The 22,847-nt window shown below is 36.1% G+C and overlaps 2 protein-coding genes across 2 annotated transcripts in view; both read left to right on the top strand.

Moving 5' to 3' along the window:
- The first annotated feature begins 480 nt into the window (after positions 1 to 480).
- LOC309664597 (uncharacterized protein) lies at positions 481 to 3,664 on the top strand. Its single transcript, XM_082470105.1, has 3 exons — positions 481 to 1,416; positions 1,792 to 1,922; positions 3,239 to 3,664. Exons 1-3 carry the CDS (start codon positions 1,282 to 1,284, stop codon positions 3,489 to 3,491), a joined length of 519 nt encoding a protein of 172 aa, XP_082326231.1. The 5' UTR covers positions 481 to 1,281; the 3' UTR covers positions 3,492 to 3,664.
- A 1,975-nt stretch (positions 3,665 to 5,639) lies between these two features.
- The window catches only part of LOC309664319 (serine/threonine-protein kinase MRCK alpha-like), a gene marked incomplete at its 3' end in the record, with an annotated part of 28,725 nt that continues 11,517 nt past the window's right edge, over positions 5,640 to 22,847 (top strand). Inside the window, exon 1 of the mRNA XM_082469499.1 lies at positions 5,640 to 7,528. Within this exon, the coding sequence (XP_082325625.1) occupies positions 7,397 to 7,528 (132 nt within the window). The 5' untranslated portion in view covers positions 5,640 to 7,396. The remainder of the gene's footprint in view (positions 7,529 to 22,847) is intronic.

The following is a 22,847-nucleotide window of genomic DNA, read 5'->3' as shown; positions in this document are numbered from 1 at the left end:
TGATTATTAACATGCAGGGAAGCCACACAAGAAATATTTTTTTCTCCTGAAAGCCCTTCATATCATGTATCACATGTAAGTATATGTGAGATGCAGCTTTATTTCAAAAATTTCCACTATAATCACACTTAATACAAAAACATCATAATTGAGCCTAACAAAGTTTCTGGAGATCAGATTCGAAGAAATGTATTTTTCAAGTTCAGTGATATGAGAATCTGTGATATTACCTCTTACTGTAAGGATACAAGATGCTCTAAGTTTTCCTTAACAATAAAAATATTCAAAATTGTGTAATTTGTTTCTATAGGGCACATCTTTTCTAAGGTGCTCAAAGAATTTGCTTATTTACTGGTAGGCGTTGATTTTGATCCAGCAGAGTCATTATTCTATGACGACTGCTGCTTCACGAAGATTGAATGGCCAGTGGAGACAGTGAGAGTAGGGCTCTTGTGTTCTCCCTGCATTTGGCTCAGAACTCTGAGAGTTCCACTCCAGATCTAACGCTGATATCATATGGGATTTTAGATCCAGATTATAATTTACTGACAGTATATTAGACTTAATCATAAGTTACAATTATAGTTGTTGCCACTGTTCTTGTATCCTGTTTCCCTCTCTCTTGAATTCAGCTTTTGTTTTGCAATAGAGAACATCCTGGAAGAACTCTTTCAGAAAAGTCTGTGTGTTATAAACTTTCTACCTCTTTGTATGTCTACAATTTTCTTTCGTTCTCTTTTATACCTGAGTTTTTATTTGCCAGCACAGAACTTGCTAGGGAGTGATGGGACTAACCATCTCATTAACTGAGCAATCCTTCTGGGAACGGAGGTTTAAGGCTGTTATAGTAATAAGTGGTGTAGACTGTACGTAATGCTTACCAGTAAGCTATTTTACAGATGGGTGTAGTGTAGATTTTCAATGCTTACATTAATATTTACATTAATCTCTAATTAAGAATAAACAGTTCGGAATAGTGACATTTCTTAATTAAGTCCATAAAACTGTCTTTGCCTTGAATTAATGATTTCCCCAACTACGTGGTCTGAACCTAGGAATTCGTCTACTCCTGTTCAATGTTTCTTAAATCCAGCCAGCCACTTCACATTTTCTAAGAGCATTGTGAAAATCCAGGGCTATATATTTTGGTAGCATCTCTAGATTTTTACTCTTTTCTGTTGGTCGTAAATTACTTGTTATGACTCCTTAAACAGTCTTATGCTAAGATTTGCTGTCATGTATCTTTCTCATATCCTCATTTAGGTTGATTAATTTTTTTCCATGTTTGCATTTTATATCTGTTTTTTCTTTCTATATTGCAGCATCAAGGATGAAAAGGATGCCCAGGACTTGATCTTAGAAAAAACCAAAGAAGTGGAGTCTTTACGAAATTCCAGCTTGGTTAAAGGAGCAAGAGTGAGTGTCAGTCACAGCCCAGGAAGACTCATAGAATGGAAAAAAGGAAAGCTAAAAATGATGATACTAAAGTTGCTGACTAATGTCAATTTGTCTAGATCTCAACCTGAAAAATGCCTTTTCATAAGAGATGAGCCCTGCTTTTTTGGGAGGGGAGGCATCTATCGTAGTTATAAGCAGAAAAATGAGACTGTTCATATGAATCTTTAATAATATCCCCAAATTTAATGAAAATAATACAATTTAACAATCAGTTTTTCTATTCACTATTCAAGAAAACTAATGGTCCCCAGCACCTCCTAAGTTTTTCTAGAAGTGATTTAAAATTTTGTAAATATAAGATGGAAATCAAAACCTTCTTATCTGATTTTGTAGAAAATGCCAGGGGCAATGGAGCGATTTGATAAACTGGATATGTCAGCTATGCTTAAGTTGGAGCCGGCTTTCGACAGAGAGCGAATTTCCAGAAAGATCCTCCCAGAGGCTGCTCCAAGCACTCTAAACTGGTGAGACCGACTGACACCATTTTTAAAACGACTTATTTATAATCTGGTTGCAAAGTACTTAAAGCATAGTTATGTGTTTAGTTTCTTCCTATGACATAAAGTTTAGTGTTTTTTTTTAAAGAATAGTTTTTTTCTGTGAAGTGAAAAGTAATGAAAATTTGAAAGCAATTAGTTACTTTTAACATATGTACTTTCAACAGGCTTTAATTGATTCTGGCATCTCTACAAAATGGTATCAATAATACTGAAAACTGAATCATCTGTGAATGAAGTTTCTGTTGTTTTCTCCTTATTTGCAAAATTTCCTTGATTCACAGGCACCCAAAATCCTCTAGTAAGAAACACCTCGTATATGTAGGAAAAAAATTTTTGAATGAAAATAGAATGAGGTAAACTCAAAATGTGGCCTATTTCCCATAGACCTTTAACTTCTAAAGGGTCTACTGAGGTTGGTTTTCTCATATTTTTAATTATAGCTTGTAACTTGTATATTGCAACATGTATATTTTTTAAAGGGCTCCTCTCTCCATTCTGTTTGCTGGTTAGTGAAGCAGTTTGTTTCATTCTTACCACAAAAATAGAGCAAATTAAACTCCAACACTGTGGATGATAATCATACAAATAGACAATAAACATAGCTAATGAATACATCAGTGTAGGTGAGGTGGTGTAATATTGGAGAGTAAAAGGAAGAAAAGAAAGAAAATTCAAACCAGTGTGAAAAACTATATATGACATCCGTTTCTTACATAAACGTGCTCCAAAAGAGTCATTTTAGTGAGATGAGAAGAAACATAAGCCTCTGAGGGCCACTTTCATGCCTAAAGCCTTATTCACTTAACTGTAATCGTTAACATGTGGATCAACTTCAGTGCAAGAAGTTGAATTATTTAAAGCCAAAAGCTTTATATGCTGCAAATGACCCAGTTATAAGACCAGTATACTTTATTAAACATGAAAAGGAAAAGACATTTCTCATTGTGTGAATGATACAGTGTAAAGAGCTATCAAATAACATCTGTGTAATCGTCCACAATAAACATGTTATTTCATCTTATGCTTAGGGCATCTCAGTTCTCATATCTGCTCAAAAGTAGGCATGTAAAGCAGATTGAAAGTTAATATATATACACATTTATTTGCTCCATTATTTGGGTTCCTTATGAAACAAACCTTGATGCAGTTGTCAAATCTTTCAGTGGAACTACTTTTTTTCAGCATCATGATATATTTCGTAAAAACATGTTTGTCATTGGTAAAATTTTTCAATTCATACCAGACACTTCCCAGTTTTGGAATGCTCCCATGTGTTGCAGCATGAGGCAAACCACTCTGGCGATGGGGAAGTCGGCTGTTGTTCAAATTGGACAGAGTCGAGGCAACACGGGTCCGTGTGTTCAGAGCTGTAAGAGGCAGAGTGGGATACGGCAAAGCGCAGCTGCGGAGACGTCATGGGAGACTCCCTCAGACTTGCATCACGATGCCCCTCATCCTCCTCCGCTCTTCATCCTCCGCGAGCCCGCTTTAAGCCATTTTCAACTATCTCTTAACCTTTTTGTTCTCCACTAAGATTTCCTGACATTTGCCCATGACTCTGGAAGCTAAGAATGTGTCACCCTTTTCAATACATGGATTTCTTAAATTTTTTTCATTATGAGGGTATTAATAATATGAGAATTTAATTTAAAAAAACAACTGTGGATGTTACCTTTAACTGAAGGGGTATTTTATTGTCTTAACAGAAGCCACTTCTTAGGCAAATGAGTTAGTGGAGCTTCTACCTGTGTGAGTTCCCCTTTCCTTTCATGCCACAGTTTTTTGGCTCACATTGGATTGGATTAGAGTCCCATGACTCTGGGCCTGTGCCAGCTGATGAATATTCTGGAGGGGAGGGAGTAGGCTCATAAGGAATTCAGGATAGGCAAACTCTGGAAGTAAATATTTGTCCAATAAATAGTTGTGAGTGGACTTTTTTCTGGACAATAGAAAAACCAATGTCAATATATAGAAATAAATACATATCACGTTGATATACTCAAATCAAATGTATTTCTATATATGAAGAAGAAATATTAAATAATTACCTTTTTAAACACACACCATTTACAATAGCATAAGAAATCAAGTATTTAGAAACAAATCTAACAATAGCTAAAAGGCCTCTAGGAAGAAATATTATAAAATTTAAAGAGGGACACTTGAAAAGGCCTAAGTTACATAGAGAGTTATACTATAATCCGAGATTGAAAGACTCAATATTATAAAGATATTAATTCTCCCTTAACTGATAATGTATCAATTCAATCAAGATTCCATCAGGATTCCAGTTATAGGACTAGTATACTTTATTTAAACATTTCTCAGTGTGTGAATGATACAGTGTAAAAAGCTATCAAAGAACATCTGTGTAATCTTTCAGAATAAATATGTTATTTCATCTTATGCATAGGGCATCTCAGTTCACACATTTGCTCAAAAGTAGGCATGTGAATCAGATTGAAACTAATATATACATTAAATATATATACACATATATATATTTGCTCCATTATTTTGGTTCCTTATGAAACAAGGAATGTTATTTGGAATGTTGTAAGACGTTCAGCTTGACTGAAGACTAACTGTATTAGCCCCACATTCCAGTTATGTGGGATCCAATTATAGGTCAGTCTCTTGCACTTAGCACTTAATGATGTCTTCCCTTCTTTCTGCCTCTTTTAGTAAAATGAAAGCCAGAGAGAAGTACCAATCTGACCTGTGGTTAGAAATTGAACACCTGAATAAGGGTGAGGAACTCAGATCTAAAAGGGTATGGGGCTAACTGTTGCCTAAATCAGGACCTATTGCGCTACACTTCCATGGGCCCAGCTGGCTACAAGGGAGCCAGTTTACTATGAAGGTGGGAGATTAGCTCTTGTAAGCCAGTTTAGAGCCCAAGGTTAGTGTGTGTGTGTGTGTGTGTGTGTGTGTTTCTACTCTCATTTGGTAAAATATTCGAAGAGCCATTTTGTTGGGTTTTATTTTATACAATTTAGAGATTTTTCTATCACAAAGAAAGCAAAATATTATGCTTAACTGGAACTACCTTTTTTTCAGCATGACGAAATATTTCATAAAACATGTTTGTCATTGGTAAAATTTTTCAATTCATACCAATCACTTCCCAGTTTTGGAATGCTCCCATGTGTTGCAGCATGAGGCAAACCACTCTGGCGATGGGGAAGTCGGCTGTTGTTCAAATTGGACAGAGCCGAGGCAACACGGGTCCGCGTGTTCAGAGCCGTAAGAGGCAGAGCGGGATACGGCAAAGCGCAGCTGCGGAGACGTCATGGGAGACTCCCTCAGACGTGCATCTCGATGCCCCTGATCCTCCTCCGCTCTTCATCCTCCGCGAGCCCGCTTTAAGCCATTTTCAACTATCTCTTAACCTTTTTGTTCTCCACTAAGATTTCCTGACATTTGCCCATGACTCTGGAAGCTAAGAATGTGTCATCCTTTTCAGTACATGGATTTCTTAAATTTTTCTCATTATGAGGGTATTAATAATATGAGAATTTAATTAAAAAAAAAAACTGTGGATGTTACTTTTAACTGAAGGGGTATTTTATTGTCTTAACAGAAGCCACTTCTTAGGCAAATGAGTTAGTGGAGCTTCTACCTGTGTGAGTTCCCCTTTCCTTTCATGCCACAGTTTTTTGGCTCACACTGGATTGGATTAGAGTCCCATGACTCTGGGCCTGTGCCAGCTGATGAATATTCTGGAGGGGAGGGAGTAGGCTCATAAGGAATTCAGGATAGGCAAACTCTGGAAGTAAATAAAACTGTCCTATAAATATTTGTGAGTGGACTTTTTTATGGGGAATAGAAGAAACAATTAAAGAGAACTTGAGTACCCTTGCAAAGATGAGAACCAAGAGAGGTTCTAATTCAAGAGAGGTGTAGGAAGCACTGAATGTAGGATAAGTGATGTAGCGTGCTCAGGTGGTGGTGCTTCCGGGGCTGAGGCTGAGGCTCCAGCAGAGAAGTCAAGGCCAGAGTATCGCTCACTACACAGCACCAGCGGATGGGGTACTTTGGATAACAAAACACTGATAGGTGGGAGTAATGATAGGTTTGACAATTTTTAGAAGGAACCTAAAAGAGAAAGACTACATATCTATCTATCTATATCTATCTATCTATCTATATATAATCACAATACTTTATCAAGTTAACATTTTTATCCTGGAATTTTATTTTTACCATTAGTTTTTCTCTAAATGCTGCAGAGCAATACAATCTTTGTGCGGTATTATGTGGCATTTCTGAACACCTTTCCTTATTTGACTATTAAGCAATTGTGTTTAGTAATTTATAGCTGGAAAATTCATACTCCCGGCAATGTCAGTTGCTAAAGGTGTGCTTGTTAGAGAAAGTCTGAATTCGTGCTTTTTCTTCTCTCATATTTAAGTAAAATTATAATCTTACAATAAGAATTCATTTTGAATATATTTAAAGTTAGTAAAATTGCTAAGTGATAATGCATGGAATTTCTTTAAAGTTCCTTTAAGGAAAAAAACCTTGTAGTTGGATATTTTATTCTGTCTAAATAAATAAAGCCTTGACAATATGATAAAAGTTTTAAGTATAATTAACATTTGTTTTATGTCTGCCTGTGTTCTTCTTATAGAAACTTAGCCAAAGAAATGCATACATTTGACCCTCCATATCTGCGGGTTTCGCATCTGTGGATTCAACCAACTCAGATCAAAAACATTAAATTAAAAAATTCCAGAAAGTTCCAAAAAGGAAAACTTGAATTTGCCATGCACCAGCAACTATTTACATAGAATTTACGTTGAATTTGCCACCTGCCAGCAACTATTTACATAACATTTACATTGTATTAGGTACTATGAGTAATCTAGAGATGATTTAAAGTATACAGGAGGATGTGGGTAGGTTATATGTAAATACTACATCATTTTATATAAAGAACTTGAGCATCAGAGGATTTTGGTATCTGCAGCGGGTACTGTAATGAATCTCCTCTGGATACTGAGGGGTAATTGTACTAGGTACCTAAGAGGAATCATTTGAAATTGATTCCTGAAGTGGGGAGAAACTAGCATAGGAAAAGCAGCCATCATTGGCATGACCATATTGCTGAAATCCCCTTGGGGCTTCTAAAATTGTTTCAAGTTCTATATAAACCTAATACTATTAGGGAAAAGAAAGCTGTGATTTGACACGCAGGAGTTAATTCATGAAAACTTATATAATTTATTTATATACTTCCATTATAAGTTTACCATAAATTTGCTAAAAATTATTGTTTCGTTTGAGATGCAGAATGCTTAGATATATTAAATGTACTTAACATACACAAATAAATATAAACATACTTTGACTTAAGTATATATAGATGATAAATCAGATTACCTCTGAAAATATGGTTTGAGAACAATTTTAAAGAGATAAAGGTCCAAAAAGGCATGAACGTTAGTTTCAATTTTCTGAGTTTAATAAATGTTTGCTGTTGTGTTCCAGGTTTAGTGCTACCAGACCCAAGTTCATCTTCCTTGGCACGTTTTAATACAACTACCTATGCCGTGGCTCAGTGTGAAGTAAGTACTAAACTTCTTGAGTATGTTCTACAGCCACTTCAGAAGTCACTGATGTGCTCAGAGTAGCACTTTCTTCTTGCAATAAAACTGTTTTTAATATTATTCCCTGAGAGAGGCCTGAAGTCTTGATATAAGCACATAGGAAAGAAACAGTTTTCATGGAAAGTAAGGCTGCAAGTTTATGTAAGTTACAAGGTCATCTGTATTAGAATTAAAATAACAAATAAAATATTTTACACTGTGAACTATGACACACATACAGAAAAGTGTAAAAAACACCTCTATAGACCGCACTCAGGTGAAGACAGGAAACACGACTGATGCCCCAGAAGTGTGCCCTTCTAGTTGGTAGCAAGCCCTCCGTCTCTGCTGTGGGCAACTGCTACTCTGCTGCTCATGGTAAGGACGTCCTTGTTTTTGTTATGTTTTTACACTCGATGTATGCATCCCTACACAAGAGGATTTAATTTTAGAATGTATGTAAGTGGAATCATACTGTATATGTCCTTTTGTGTCACAGCATGGGTGAGTTTCATCCACGTGCAGCAATAATATGTTCAACTGTATTTCAATATATATGATGGTCCATTATATGAATATATTGTAGTTTATTTACCCATTCTATTATTGAGGAACCCTTGGATATATATCTGGCTCCAGTCAGAAAAATAGGAACTATAACAGTTATTTTAATGGAGACATTTTATTTTATCTATTTATTTTGAAAAGCTTTATTTAGGTGCAGTTGATATACAACTGATGTACCTATTTAACGTATATAGTTTGATGACTTTGTACATACACATACACCCATGAAACCATCACCACAAAATAATAGATATATCAATTACCTCCAAAAATTTCCTTGTGCTTCTTCTTTGTTGTTGTAAGAACACTGTTTTTGTTTGTTTGTTTTTTATGCTTCTTTGTTGTGTGGCATGCGGGGTCTTAGTTCCCCAACCAGGGATTGAACCCTGGGCCCCAGCAGTGGAAGCTCGGAGTCCTAACCACTTGACTGCCAGGGAATTCCTGTAAGAACACTTAACATAAACCCTTTTAACAAGTTCTTAAGTGCATTTAACCGTATGGTTAACTATCGGCACAACGTTGTACAGCAGATCTCTAGAATTTATTCATCTTGCGTAACTGAAACTTTGCACTCACTGACAGACATTTCCCCATTTTCCTCTCCCCGCAGTCACTGACATTCACCATTCCACTCTCTGCTTCTATGAATCTGACTATTTTAGATTCTTCTTATAAGTGGAATCATGCAGTATTTGTCCTTCTGTGACTGGCTTATTTCACTTAGCATAATGTCCTCTGGGTTCATTCCTTCATTTTAAAACAGAGAATTGGTTAAACAGACATTGGAGGACTAAAAGTGCAAAAAGCAAACGGTGAGGTGACACAGAGGCAGGAGAAGCTACCATCTCTGGAGCTTGAAAAACAAAAGGAAGGGGTTGGGGTTTAAGAACCTAGAAGCTTAGAAGACGGGGCTGGTTCACAGAGTGTAGAAGGAGACTGCAGACCAGGACCCACTGCTGCTGGAAGGAAGGGCTCTGCAGGCAATTACAGAATCGTTGTGCACTAGGCAAAAGGAAACACCAGACTTTTCAGAGATGGTAAACACTGGCTCTTTGTCAATGCTAATTTCTGGGACACAAAGCACCACCAATGTCCACAAGTCAGCCTGGAGCTACATCATATAGGAGGTAAATGACATTTTGGGCTGGGACTGTGTCTCAGTGGACTCAAAGGGACCGTGAATCTAACCTGTGGTTACTGAATATATAATTTGAATAAATATACTAAAAAACTGGTATGATTCATGCATGATCTCTGCAGTCTGGGGAGTGAGGGAGGCCTATTACAGTAAGAAGAGCCAGATGGAAGCCCTGAGGCCTTCTCTTTGGGGTAGTCTGGTAGGCAGAATTTGAATTGACCTTTAGAATTAGTTTTTGCCACCTGCTGTACATACCCTGTAAAATCCCCTCCCCTTGAGTGTGGGGAGGATCAGTGAAAATGATAGAATATCATTCTTATCATTAGGTTACTCATCAGTTGACTTTGAGTTAATGAAAAGGGAGACTATGCTAGGTGGACCAGACATAATAAGGTGAACTCTTTACAAGAAGGTTGAGTGTCAGAGAGATGCTATTATGCTGACCTTGAAGATGCAGCCCCCGTGAGTTTTATAGCTGCAAGGAAATGAGTTCTGCTAACAGCCACATGAACTGGAAAGAGGACCCCAAACCTCAAATGGGATACCAGCCTTTCTGATATTTTGATTTCAGCCTTGTGAGACTCTGAGCAGATTACCCAGCCATGCCAAGCCCAGATTCTTGACATGCATGACTGTGAGATAATAAATGGGTATTGTTTCAAGGTGCCACGTTTGTGGTAAATGGTTACTCAGCAATAGAAAACTAATGCAAATAGTAAAGCAAAAGCAATACCAATGTCCTGGGGGCAGTTGAAGAGGGTAGTGCAAAGATTTGAAAAATGCAGGGCTGGTTGTCTTTTTCAATCTCTTTTAATCACCTACTTGCCCTGTGCAAAAGCACATAGATATTGGAGAATGCAGTAGTTTATTGAAGCTTAATCAAATGGTGCCTGTAGTTTCAGCTCTTATTCTGCATCTCTTATATTTATGGGAGAAAAATTTTAAGAAGCTCTTGTGCCTGGTTCATAGTTACCAATCTTACAAATGCTTTTGTTCCTTTTATACCAATTTGTAGGTTTGGTTTTGTGCACAAAATGATTTGGTTGCTTTTTTGGCTGATGATAATTGTAAAATAATAGTGATTTTCAATGTACTATAAGAAAATAACTGTAAACCTATCTATCAAAAATGAGGATGAATTTTTTATTTACAGATAAATGAAAATTAAGAGAAGAGGATCTGTCAGCAACAAAATCTCATTAAAGGAAATTCTAAAGAGTGTAGTTTAGGCAGTAGGAAACTGATCCCAAATGGTAGGTCTAAGATAGGAAAGGAAAAAAGAACAAAGAAAGTGGTAAATATATAAGCAAATGTAAATTAGCATTGACTGAATAAAACAGTGATAATCTCTACAGAATTAAAAAACAAACCAAGATGGACTTTCAAATGGAGATAATAACATTTAATTCAAAAGAGGGGTAAATGAATTGAAAGTATTCCAAGATCCATGTATTGCTCAGGAGGAGGGTAAGGATTTGATCAAATTCAGATTTGTGGAGTTAATTGTACATGCTTTAATTTCTAGGGAAACTACAAATAGGATAGGAACAGTATTAACAAGTTCAAAGGTGAAAAAATAATTATAACCATATTTGGCTAATGTAACAAGACAAGAAAGGAGAGGAAAAGAAACAAGGAATAGATGGGACAAATAGCACAAACTAAGATTATAGAAATAAATCTCAGTAAGTCAGTAACTAAAATGATTAAAAGTGAAGAAAATTACGCCAGTGAAAAAATAAAGATTGTCAAACTAGATAAAAATAAAATCTAACTTATACTGTCCATAAGGGAAACATCTAAAACATAAGTATACAGAAAGCATTAATATCTAAACAGTAGCTAAAACAAGTTACATAAATATCAGATAAAATAAAATCTAAAGCAAAAAAAATTATTGTAGGTAAAGAAAGTCAATTATATAATAAAGGTTATTTTACCTGGAAGTCACACTAATCTTAAATATATATTGACCATATAATGTAGTCTAAATATAAATAATATGGAATTTGACAGAACTACAAGAAGAAATAGACAAACTGACAACTATAGTGGAAGATCTGAACACACATTTCTCAGTAATTGACAGACAATATTTGAATAAAATGATTAACAAAAGTGGACAAATATGGAAAGTGGACAAATATATACAGTTCACATAACACATGCTGAATGCATTTTCTCTTTAAAATCACAAAACATTAACAAAAATAAGCAGATGGACCACAAACTAAGACTCAACAACAGATGTAAATGGATTGGACTCATGGAAAGTATGCTCTCTGACCATGAGAAAGCTAAGTTATAAATCAATATTTTAAAATACATGTTAAATTCCTAATGTAAATCAAGAAATACCTTTTTAAGTAAACTATGAACCAAAGGAGAAATTCTAATGGATATTAGAAAATAGTTTGAAGTCAGTAATAAAATACTACATATCAACACTTGTGGAATGCAGCTAAAGCAGTATTTAGAAAAAATTTATAGCCTTATGTACATAAGCTAGACAAGAAGAAAGCCTGAAAAGTTAATGGACTAAGCATCCATTTTAAGAAGTTACAAAAAGAAAAGCAATTTATACCCAAAGAAGGTGGAAGGCAAAAGTAAAAAAAATAATGAAGTAAAAAAGTAACATAAAATAGAATGGAACAGTAAAGCCAATAGTTTCAACCTTGATAAAACTAATAAAATTGACAAAAGTGTGACATGGTTCATTAAGAAACAAACAAAGACACATAAAACCAATATGAAAAATGATAAAACAGACATTATATCTGGGGCAGATAATTAAAGATAATAAAGTATATAATAACTTTAGACCATTTCAAAATATGCAGAAAATCATGTCAATATATGAAAAAAAGGACAAATTGTTAGAAAGTATCACTTATCGTAATCAACTCAAGAAAAAAAATGGAGAAAAGCTTATATTCCTATAATCATTAAAGAAATTGAATCTGTTTTTAAATATCTCCCCACACATAAAACTCCAGGCCAAAATAGCTCTATCAAACATTCAAGATGAAATAATTTTAATTTACACAAAATCTTCCAGAAAATAAGAAAAGAAGGAAATCCTTGTGATGGTTAATTTTATGTGTTAACTTGAGTAGGCCACAGGGTGCTCAGACATTTGGCCAAACATTATTCGAGTGTGTTTGTGAGTGTATTTTTGGATAAGATTAACATATAAATTGAGGGACTAAGTAAAGAAGATTGCTCACCCCAATGTGAGTGGGCCTCATCTAATCAGTTGAAGACATGAATAGGTCACAAAGACTAACCCTCCAGAGAATCACTTCTTCTGATTGACTACTGAGCTGGAACATCAGTCTTTTCCTGCCTCTGGATTTGAACTGGAACTTTGGCTCTTCTTGGGTCTGAAAGCCTGCTGGCTTTTGGACTGGAACTTACACCATCAGCTCTCCTGGTTCCCAGGCCTTCAGATTTGACTCGAACTACATCATTGACTCTTTTGGGGCTCCAGCTTGTTGACTTCAGGTCTTGAGATTTCTAAGTCTGCATAATCATGTGAACCAATTCCTTAAAATAAATAAATATATATAAAATATACATATAAATATATATTTATATAAGATAAAAACATATATATATATATATATACACATACATAAGGATACATAAAAAGATACAGATATTAAAAAGAATTGGCTCACATGATTATGAAACATAACCAATAGGAGATATACATATATAGATACAGATACTGATATACATTCCTGGTGTTTCTGTTCCTCTTGAGAACACTAAGACAGATTTTGGTGCTTAGAAGAGAAGTGCTGCTGTAACATATACCTACAAATGTGGACGGCTTTGGAAGTGGGTAAAGGAGAGAGGATGGGAGACTTTTGAGGTGCATGTTAGGAAAAGCCCAGATTGCTATGAAGGGATTGTTGGTAGAAATATGGACATTAAAGGTGATTCTGCTGACAGCTCAAAAAGAAAAAGGGAGAGGTGGAGAGAAAGCCTCCATCTACTTAGAAAAATATATAAATATTCATGAACAGAATATTGGTGGAGTGTAGATGTTCAGGGCCATTCAAATGGAAATGAGGAAGAGCTTATTGGAAATTGGAGGAAAGGTGATCCTTGTTATAAAGTGGCAAAGAACTTGGCTGAAGGGTGTTCTAGTGTTTTGTGGAAGGTAGAACTTGCAAGCAATGAGATTGGATATTTAGCAAATGAGATTTCTAAGCAAAGTATTGAAGGTGTGGCTTGGGTTCGCCTTACTGCTTACAGTAAAATGCAAGAGGAGAGATATGAATTGAAGAAGGAATTATTAAGCAAAAAGGAACCAGAAATTAGAAATTTAGAAAACTCTCAACCCAGTCATATTGCAAAAAAAGAAAGCTTGTTCTGAAGAGAACACTGAGGGTGTGGCTGAACAGCCACTTGATAACAAGATCATGGGTATGACGCAGGGATTTAATGAGTCATCTCAGCAGAGGCCAGGAATAGAGATGGCATTAAACCAGCAGAGACACTGCCAGTTTGAAGTAAAGGGGACCGAGAAAGCCAGGGAGAATGAAGGAAAGCTGTCAGACTTCTTGGGTTGTACAGAAGAGGACCTAGAGCTATGTGGCTGTGAACTTGCACTATTCTTAAAGGAAAGGCAAGAATGACTCAAAAGGCAATTCAGAGATCATAAGGGCTGCCACTCGCATCATAGCCCCAGGGGACAAAACTATTTGCTGCTCTGTTTCAGAGGCAGAGCTTCTGTAGAAAGCCATGTGGGCAGGTCCCATCTAGCTGAAGGGGCAGGGTCACCCCACAGAGGAGTGGGGGGTGAGGGTGATGCTGCCACCTCGGTGGTCCAGGAAGGTAGGACATTGAGGCAAAGAGGATTATTCTGGAGCCTTAAGATCTAATGGAGTCTGCCTTGCTATTTTTTGAACTTGCTTGGGAACTGCCACCCCTTCCTTCTCTCCTATTTCTCCCTTATGGAGTAGGAAAGTCTATCCTATGCCTGTCCCAACATTGTATTTTGGAAGCACATAATATGTTCGGTTTTATAGATTCACAGCTTGGAGAGGAAGTTTGCCTCAGGGTGAACTGTACCTCAAATCTCAAACATACTTGATTTAGATATTTTGATGAGACTTTGGACTTCAGGCACTAGGGATGATGCTGAAATGAGTTAAGACTTCGTGACTGTTGTGCTGGAATGAATGTATTTTTCATATGAGAAGGACATGAATTTTGTGGGGCAGAAAACTATGAAATGAATTTTGTCCCCTGCTAAATTCTCATATTGAAACCCTGATCCCCAGTGTGACTGTATTTGGAGATAGTGTTTTTAGGAGGTAATTAAGGTTAAATGAGATCATAAGGGTGAGACCCTAGTCTGATAGTATTGGTGGCCTCTTCCATGTGAGGGCATAGTGAGGAGCCGGCTGTCTGCAAACTAGAAAGAAAATTCTCACCAGAAACCAACCACGGTGGCACCCTGATCTGAAACTTCCAGCCTCTAGAACGAAGAGAAATAAATCCCTGTTGTTTAGTCACCTAGTCCATGGTATTTTGTTTTGGCAGCTGTAGTTGACTAAGACACTCTCCAAATTATTTTATGTGGCTCCTGTAACCTGATACCAAAACCCGATAAGGACAATATTAGAAGGGAAGATTGTAGTCTAATCTTACTTGTGAACATACAGAATTCTTCTTTTGACATTAATGAGTATATTGTTGGTTTTATACCTGTTGTGAAAAATAAAGGTTTTGTCTTAACTGAAAACAGAGCTTTAATTTTTAGCCACTGATTTAAAAGATTATTGAGGGTAAGGCTAGGATAACAATGTTCCTATGGCTGTTAAAGACAAAGGTACACAATCCAGGCTTTTGGCTGAAAATACAGAAGCATTCTTTGAACTGTAGTTGGAATTTTAAGAAGAACATGTATGACTTTATCTGTGCTGATAGCAATGACATTCCTTGGAACACTTCAAAGATTATATACATTGTTTTCAGTATATTTCATCATTATTGCCCAATGGTAGAACATCTTCATAAAACACATACCAAATCTGATCTTTTGTACACTCTTAGCTCTACAGTGGGAATTCCCATGAAATGCTGAACATAATGAGTTCTTTAAAAAACATTGCTAAATGGAATCCAGTTATATATAAAAAGAATAACACAGCATGACTAATTTGGTATTATCCCTGATACACAAAGTTTGACTTTAGAAAATGAATGAGCATAACATAGTAACAGATTAAAAATAAAAACCATATATCAATAAAAGCATAAGAACATCTGATAAAATTCAACATACTTTTATGATACAAAAACAAAAGCAAAAGCCCTCTTCCCAACTAGAAATAGAAAAGAACTTCCTTAATCTGATGGAAGGTATCAGCATCAGCAACAGAATTCATAGCAAACAGTGTAATTAGTGGTAAAATACTGAAACTTTTCCATTTTTATATTTAGGGACACCACAAAGATGCCTGCTATGACTATTTCTAATCATTATGAAATGGAGGGTCTTTCAATAAATTTTTAGAATTAATAAAAGAGTTTTGCAAGGTGGTTAACTACCATGTCAATGTACAAAAATCAATATACAGAGTATATTGTATGTACAGAATATATTGACTACAATGTCAATATACAGAAATAGATATATATCATATCAATATACTCAAATGTCTTTCTATAGACGAAGAAGAAATATTAAATAATTACCTTTTTAAACACACACCATTTACAATAGCATAAGAAATCAAGTATTTAGAAACAAATCTAAAAATAGCTAAAAGGCCTCTAGGAAGAAATATTATAAAATTTAAAGAGGGACACTTGAAAAGGCCTAAATTAAATAGAGAGTAACACTATAACCCTAGATTGAAAGACTGAATATTATAAAGATATTAATTCTCCCTTAACTGATAATATATCAGTTCAATCAAGATTCCATCAAGATTGAAGATTCAATATAATATATCAAGATTCAATATAATCTTGATTAAAATCCTATTTTTTTATGGAATTCACAATTTATATGGAAACACAAAAAGCCAAGAAAGTAAAAATGCTTTTGAAGAACAAATTGGCACTAAAAAGTATCAAGACATTATAAAACTACAGTGATTAAAACTGTATGGTATTTGCAAAAGCATAGACACATAGACCAGTGGAACAAAACAGTTCCCAGAAAAAATGTATTAGGAATACTTAATTTATTATAATGCTAGTAGTGTAGAACAGTGGGAAAAAGACCATTAAAACACAAGCCTTAGAGTGGAGATAGATACTTGTAACACATACAACTAACAAAGGCTCATATCCAGAACATGTGAGGAGCCCTGTAAATCAATACAAAAAAGACAGTCAACCCAGTGGGAAAGTGGCAAGAAATTTAACAGGCTACTCATAAAAGAGGAAATCCAAATAGACAATAAACGTATTAAAAGTTCTAAACCTAATGAGATGCCACTAGTTAAAATAATTAAAATAAAATGACTATAAAAGCAAGTGCTGGTGAGTATTTGAAGCAATATGAACATGCATATACTATAATTTCATTTCTAGAAATACATCCTACAGGAATGCTTGCACATTTTATGCAAGGAGATACGTAGAAGAATGTTTGTAACAGCTAAAACACAAGTGTTCATCAAAGTGTAGAATGAATAAAGAAATTATGTTATGTTAATATAATGGAATACACTATAGTAATAAAAATGAATAAATTATAGCTGCATACAACACCATGAATGAATCTCTCAGCATAATGTTGAGTGAAAAAAGCCAGGCACAAAAATGAACACACTATGAGCAAAATTAAACTATGGTTTTTGTGTTAGTCTCATCCTATTGGTAGTGATGCTCTTGGCTAGGAATGCCCGGGGCACTCACCTGGGCCATAGTACTTGTAGTGAGTCCCACAGACATTCCTCTCCACCACCACAGGGGCCATTGTTGTGGCTGGACCAAGCCTTGTGGTTCTTATTATGATAGCAGGATGTGCTTCAGTAAACACTATCAGGGAACTTTGAGGAACAGGATTGATCACTCACAGGTCCTGGAGGGTACATGGCCTACCCAGTGGCCACACAACGAGGTGGCAGGTAGAGAGAATGGGAGAGAAAGTGGACCCAGGGCTCTGCTTTTGTTAGGATGGAGGGTAGGGTGTCTCGGGTTTCAGGGTTTCACTATTGTCTAATTTAAAGCTTAAGAGCAGGATTCAGGGCATGGGAAGGGATAAACGGGTGGCTCAAGTGGTCAGTTATCTGGGTTGCTGAGGGCTTTCTGAAAGGAAACTTCATGGCTGGGGGTGACAACTCCTTATATGGTTGTTATGCTGGTAGCTGAGTCATAGGCAGGCAAGATGTTTATTCACGATGGATGTCTTTTGTAATGGATGCCTCAGCAATCCAAAGTTTAATATCATGCACTTACACTACAATCCAAAGTTTAATGTCAGGCACTTGCACTACAGTAGTGTTTAGGGATGCAGATGTAATGTGCTAAAATTCTAAGCAAATGCAAAGAGATGATCAAAGGTAGTTTCCTTTGGGGAAGGAAGGCAGTTGACTGGGACACAAGAGGGGCTTCTTTTGCCGTAGGCGGTATGTCCCTGGTTGTTTGCATCATAATACTTAATTAGCATTATATATTTGAGTTATGCCCTTTTTCCATTTAGTTGCTACACCTCATACTGAAAACCTAGTTTGCAAAAAAAAAAAGGAGAGAGAGAGAGGATATAAACAGACCAGCTGGTGAAGTAGAGGGTAGTGATTGTGAAGGATGTGGCTGTGATCTGAGGGTTGGAGGGTGGCATATGGAGAAGGCAGCTAATGGAGGTGGGAAGACTTGAGTTTCAGTTGTGCCAGGCATTGTGCTGAGAGTTGCACACGCACGGTGGATGAGGACTCTGTCCCAGTGAGGCTCATGGCCCTACCAGGAAACACGTCTATTAGCAACAGGCAAATCTCGCTGGTTTTAAAGTTCCAGCCTTCAGTGTTAGGCTCAAGTATTTTGTTGGGAGACTTGTTGATCTCTAAAGTATTAGCCACATAGAAAATTGTACCAGGAATCAATCCAAAAGCAGACTTTTAAATTCGCCACACCAAAAAAAAAAAAAAAAAATTAATCATGAATTAATTATATGAATAGTAGTACACTGTATTTCATAACAGTGGTCACATGAATTAACAATGGAAGATACTGAGAAAATAAACTGGGCATTTGGGGATTTAAGCCACATGTCTGATGCCACCTTGAAATGAAAGCAAGCTTAAGAAGTAATTTACTAACCAAAGGTTTTTGCTTTGCACATCATCTATTATTTCTGTTCCTTATTATTTGGCCTTATTGTCTAAAGAGAGTTTATTCTGTTAGCCAAAAAACGTGCTCATACAAACCCATAGGACTTTCTAAGAGTCTACGACTAAGGTGTGCTCAGGGCTGTGTTAGCCTTTCTATAATCTCTACCAGCTCCCCCCACCCCTAAATCCCAGTTACAACTGCTATCACCACCACAGCCATCTCATGTATATTACATATTATGTGTAAAGAAAATAGCAAAACACTATTTTTATTCTCTAGAACCATATGAAGTACCATATGGAGTGTATGCAACTCCAGGAGGGCTGCCCTATAGCCTCCTCACTAAATTATGCACTATAGTGTAACAGGGAAGAGCAAATTCTGACTCCATGATTCTGTTTCTTTTACTTTAACGTTTGCTTTTCATTGTTTTTGTTATTGTTACAATCACTGGCCTGCCACAGGGAACCCTGCCCCTCTTCCTGACTGTTAAACTAAAAGGCCTTTGTTCACCTCACAGGGAGACATTCTGACCCTGCCCACCTGTGAATTGCTACAGAAAAGAAGAAATTAACACATCCCCTCCCCAATGCGGGCCAAGTGAGCAGGAGATATTTTGCAAGATAAATGGCCTTTTCACTTTACTTCCTCCCCTCCTCCCCCTCTCTGTTCTATAAAAGAAACTGGCAACCAGACCCCATAAGATGGGTTTTTTGGGTACACTAGTCTGCCATTTTCTCAGTCCGATGGCTTTCCGAATAAAGTCCTTATTCCTTGCCTCAGCACCTTGTCTCCCAATTTATTGGCCTGTCATGTGGCGAGCCGGCTTGGTAACAATATGATCTTCCAAAGTAAAGTTTAAAAATTTCTAAACATAAAAGATGGCGACCCCTGAGTGCCAGTATTCCTACACTGTGAAATAAGCAGGGGTTTGCATTTGCACCATTAGTCACAATTATTAATCACAATGATTAGTTTCTTTTACTTTCATTTAATGCCTAATCTGGTATGGGGGAGGAAAAATTCTTGTCTACCTTCTTTGGGTCTTTGGCTGGGCCTAAGACTTAAATTGACATAAGACAGATTAACAGGAGAAAAGCATACACATTTTATTGAATTTTTACATGTACATGGGAGCCTTCCCAAGAGAAAGAAGACCTGAAGTGACCAGAGTAAGAAGCTTTTACACTTTTTTAGTCAAAGAAACAGTAAATTTGTGAAGAATTGATAGACAAAGTGGTTTGGGTTATGGGTAATGAATGGTGAAGTAACAAGGAAGATATGGGTTGTTTAACAAGGTTTGTTTATGCAGCCTTCATGGCCTTAAATTCGCTGTGTCTGGTGATAAGAATGTCTTCCCTCCTCCTGGTACAGGGAGGGTGCCTTTCACAGGGGAGGTCTACATCTTGCCTTCAGGAGGACAAAGGAGGGTCACAGTGTCCTTGCATGGCTGTTTCTCAAGTATTTTAATTCAAATAATTAATATGTCAAAGTGGCATATTTTGGGGTGATATGTTCTGAATCTTTTTACTAGGTACCCTCAGGGATAGAATTCTTATCTTTAGTTTCTAGTTCATTTCTCTATTACCCACTGTGGATGAAATCTACCTGCTCAATTTTTTTTTTTTTTTTTTTTTTTGATGTCATGGTACCTCCACATGGGATGGAATGATGGATGTGAAACAGCACCAGCTAAAGAGAAGGTGCAGGTGGGAACAGCTGTGTCCACTATTGAAGCATTATGGCTATGGTTTTGTAGGTTGACATATTTCTAACAAATATACTAAAATAATAATTTTGTTACCCATTATTAGGAAGCATTGTAATGTTCATGACTTCCATTAAGAGTCCTGAATTCTTCACAGTGATCTCTTAAATTTTTGTTTTCCCTAACTTGTTTTTCTAGGCTGATCCAATTGAGAACATATTTGAACAGAATCTAAATATCAAGTTTTACATCAGTTCCAGATCCACATCTCCATCCTCATACAGTGGAGACGAAGCAGACCCAGTGAAGGTGCCTCTCTGGGGTAGCTTTGCTTCAGAACTTTTCACTTGTAACAAACAAAGGGAGACTGAATCCCATTCAGAAACATTGCTGTTTCTCTCCTAATCAGATGCATTGCTTAGGAAGAGTCTATAGAGAATATTAAGTTTAACTGATAACACAGGAAGATTTGAAATTCAAATGAGAAAACTGCTCCTGAAAATCAGTGAGAAAAGAAAAAATTCTAGCTGCACTTGAACAGAGAACTTAATGATGGGGTCTACTATGAAGCGAGGATTTAAAAGAGCAGAGAGCACAGTTAGGTGAATGATGAAATGGTCAGTAAAACTTGTGGTACAAAGCATGAGGGGACATGGTCTGGCAGGGAAAATTTTCTTGTTATTTGCATTGTTTTAATTAACATTACAGAGTCATGCTATAACAGGAATATTTTACACAATCATATCATAACATCAAGTCTGGTATTATGTAAGGCATAAAAATACATTTGCTAAACAGACTCACAGACTTCGAAAACAAACTTATGGTTGCCAAAGGGGAAACATGGGGGGGAGGGATAAACTAGAAGTTTGGGATTAACAAATACACACTAGTGTATATAAAATAGATAATCAACAAGGACCTCCTTTATAGTACAAGGACCTCTACTCAGTATTCTGTAATAACCTATATGGAAAAGAATCTGAAAAAGAATGGATATGTTTATATGTATAAATGAATCACTTTGCTGTACACCTGGAACTAACACAACATTGTAAATCAACTATAATATAAAATCAAAAAAAAAAAACAAACAAAAAATACAAATAGCCCTCAGAGGCCATCCATCATGCAAGAAACCACAAACAAACAAAAACAAAACAAAGAAATACATTTGCGACTGCACTTAAAATTAAAGATAATTTCATATCTCCTATATAATGGGACATAAAACAACTATTTGCCCTTCATGTTAATCAGAGAGCTTGACTCTCTGCAAAAGAAAATGTTTCCTCAAGTGAAAGGGTTTGGTGTCTCCCAGCTCATTTTCTCCCTCTTCAAAAATGCTATTCCCTTCTTTCTCTGCATCTCATTCACCCTGAATAATCTGGGCAGGGTTCTTTGCTGCACATTTTGGAATCCTGGAGGCTAGATGGAGAGTTCTTCTGGAGACATGTGGTCTGCTTTGGAAAATTTCAGTGTGGTTTATAGCCAGGCCAGACCTTGTTTTCAAATTCTGCTCAGAGCCTCTAAAATTTTGATAACACTTTTATTTTATTGTTTTAAATTTTTAATAATAAAATATTTCCATCATGGAAGAAGGTACAAGGAATAATCTATCACAAGCCCATATACCTACTACCCACAAATTTAGCAAAACAGTTTGCCATTTTTGATTCAGATAAAAAGAAAATTAATTTGATAGTGAACAGTTGAGCCCATCTAACTTCATTCTTCTTTTTCCTGGGAGGTGATTGAATATTCTGAAATGGTGTGCATTCTTCCCTTCACATTCTTATATTTTATATCATAAGCATGTATCCTTCAAGTTCACAGGATTTCTTGGTCTGCTTAAAACACACAAATATTATCCCTATTGTTTTACAACTTATTATTTTCACACTATTTATTCATGTCAAAACATCTCATTAATTTTAACTTCTGTGTAGTATTCCAGTGTATAAATATACTTGGATTCACATAACCATGCTCCTTTTGATCGGTTGATGACTTTTTTTCCTTATTACAATTTCTCTATTATAATGAGCCTGTTGGGACCCACTTGCCTATATACATATGGGAGAATTTGTTAGTTGTTGGGTGGTGAAATGCATATTTTCAATGTAAAATTTTGCCAACTGATGGCTTAATTTTTTTGAAACAATCACAAATTTTACAGAAATATTTCAAGTAGAGTATAAATTTATTTTTCCTAGACTATTTGAAAGTTGTCATTTGATTTTCCATCACCTTGAGTTCTTTATCTTGTACTCTGATCAATAAGAATATTCTCCTACTTCCTATACATATATAATACAACCATCTCACTAACATTGATGCATTACTATCATCTAATCCTCAGACCACTTCAGGTGTCACCAACTGTCCCCATGTGTCCATTATAGCAAAAGAATACAGTTCAAAATTGTACTTTGCTTTTGGTTGTCATCTCTCATTAGTCTCTTTCCATATAGAAGAGTTTCTTAGTCTTTCTTTTACTTCAGTACCTTGATACTCTTGAAAGTCACAGGCTGGTGTAGAAGAGAATGTCTCTCTTTTTATACAAGTGTTTCCTCACGACTTGA

Source organism: Balaenoptera physalus (assembly GCF_965194825.1).
Source record: "Balaenoptera physalus genome assembly, chromosome: 7".
NCBI lineage: Eukaryota > Metazoa > Chordata > Mammalia > Artiodactyla > Balaenopteridae > Balaenoptera > Balaenoptera physalus.
The sequence above is the reverse complement of the archived record's forward strand: the minus strand, read 5'-3'. Positions and strand labels throughout refer to the sequence as shown.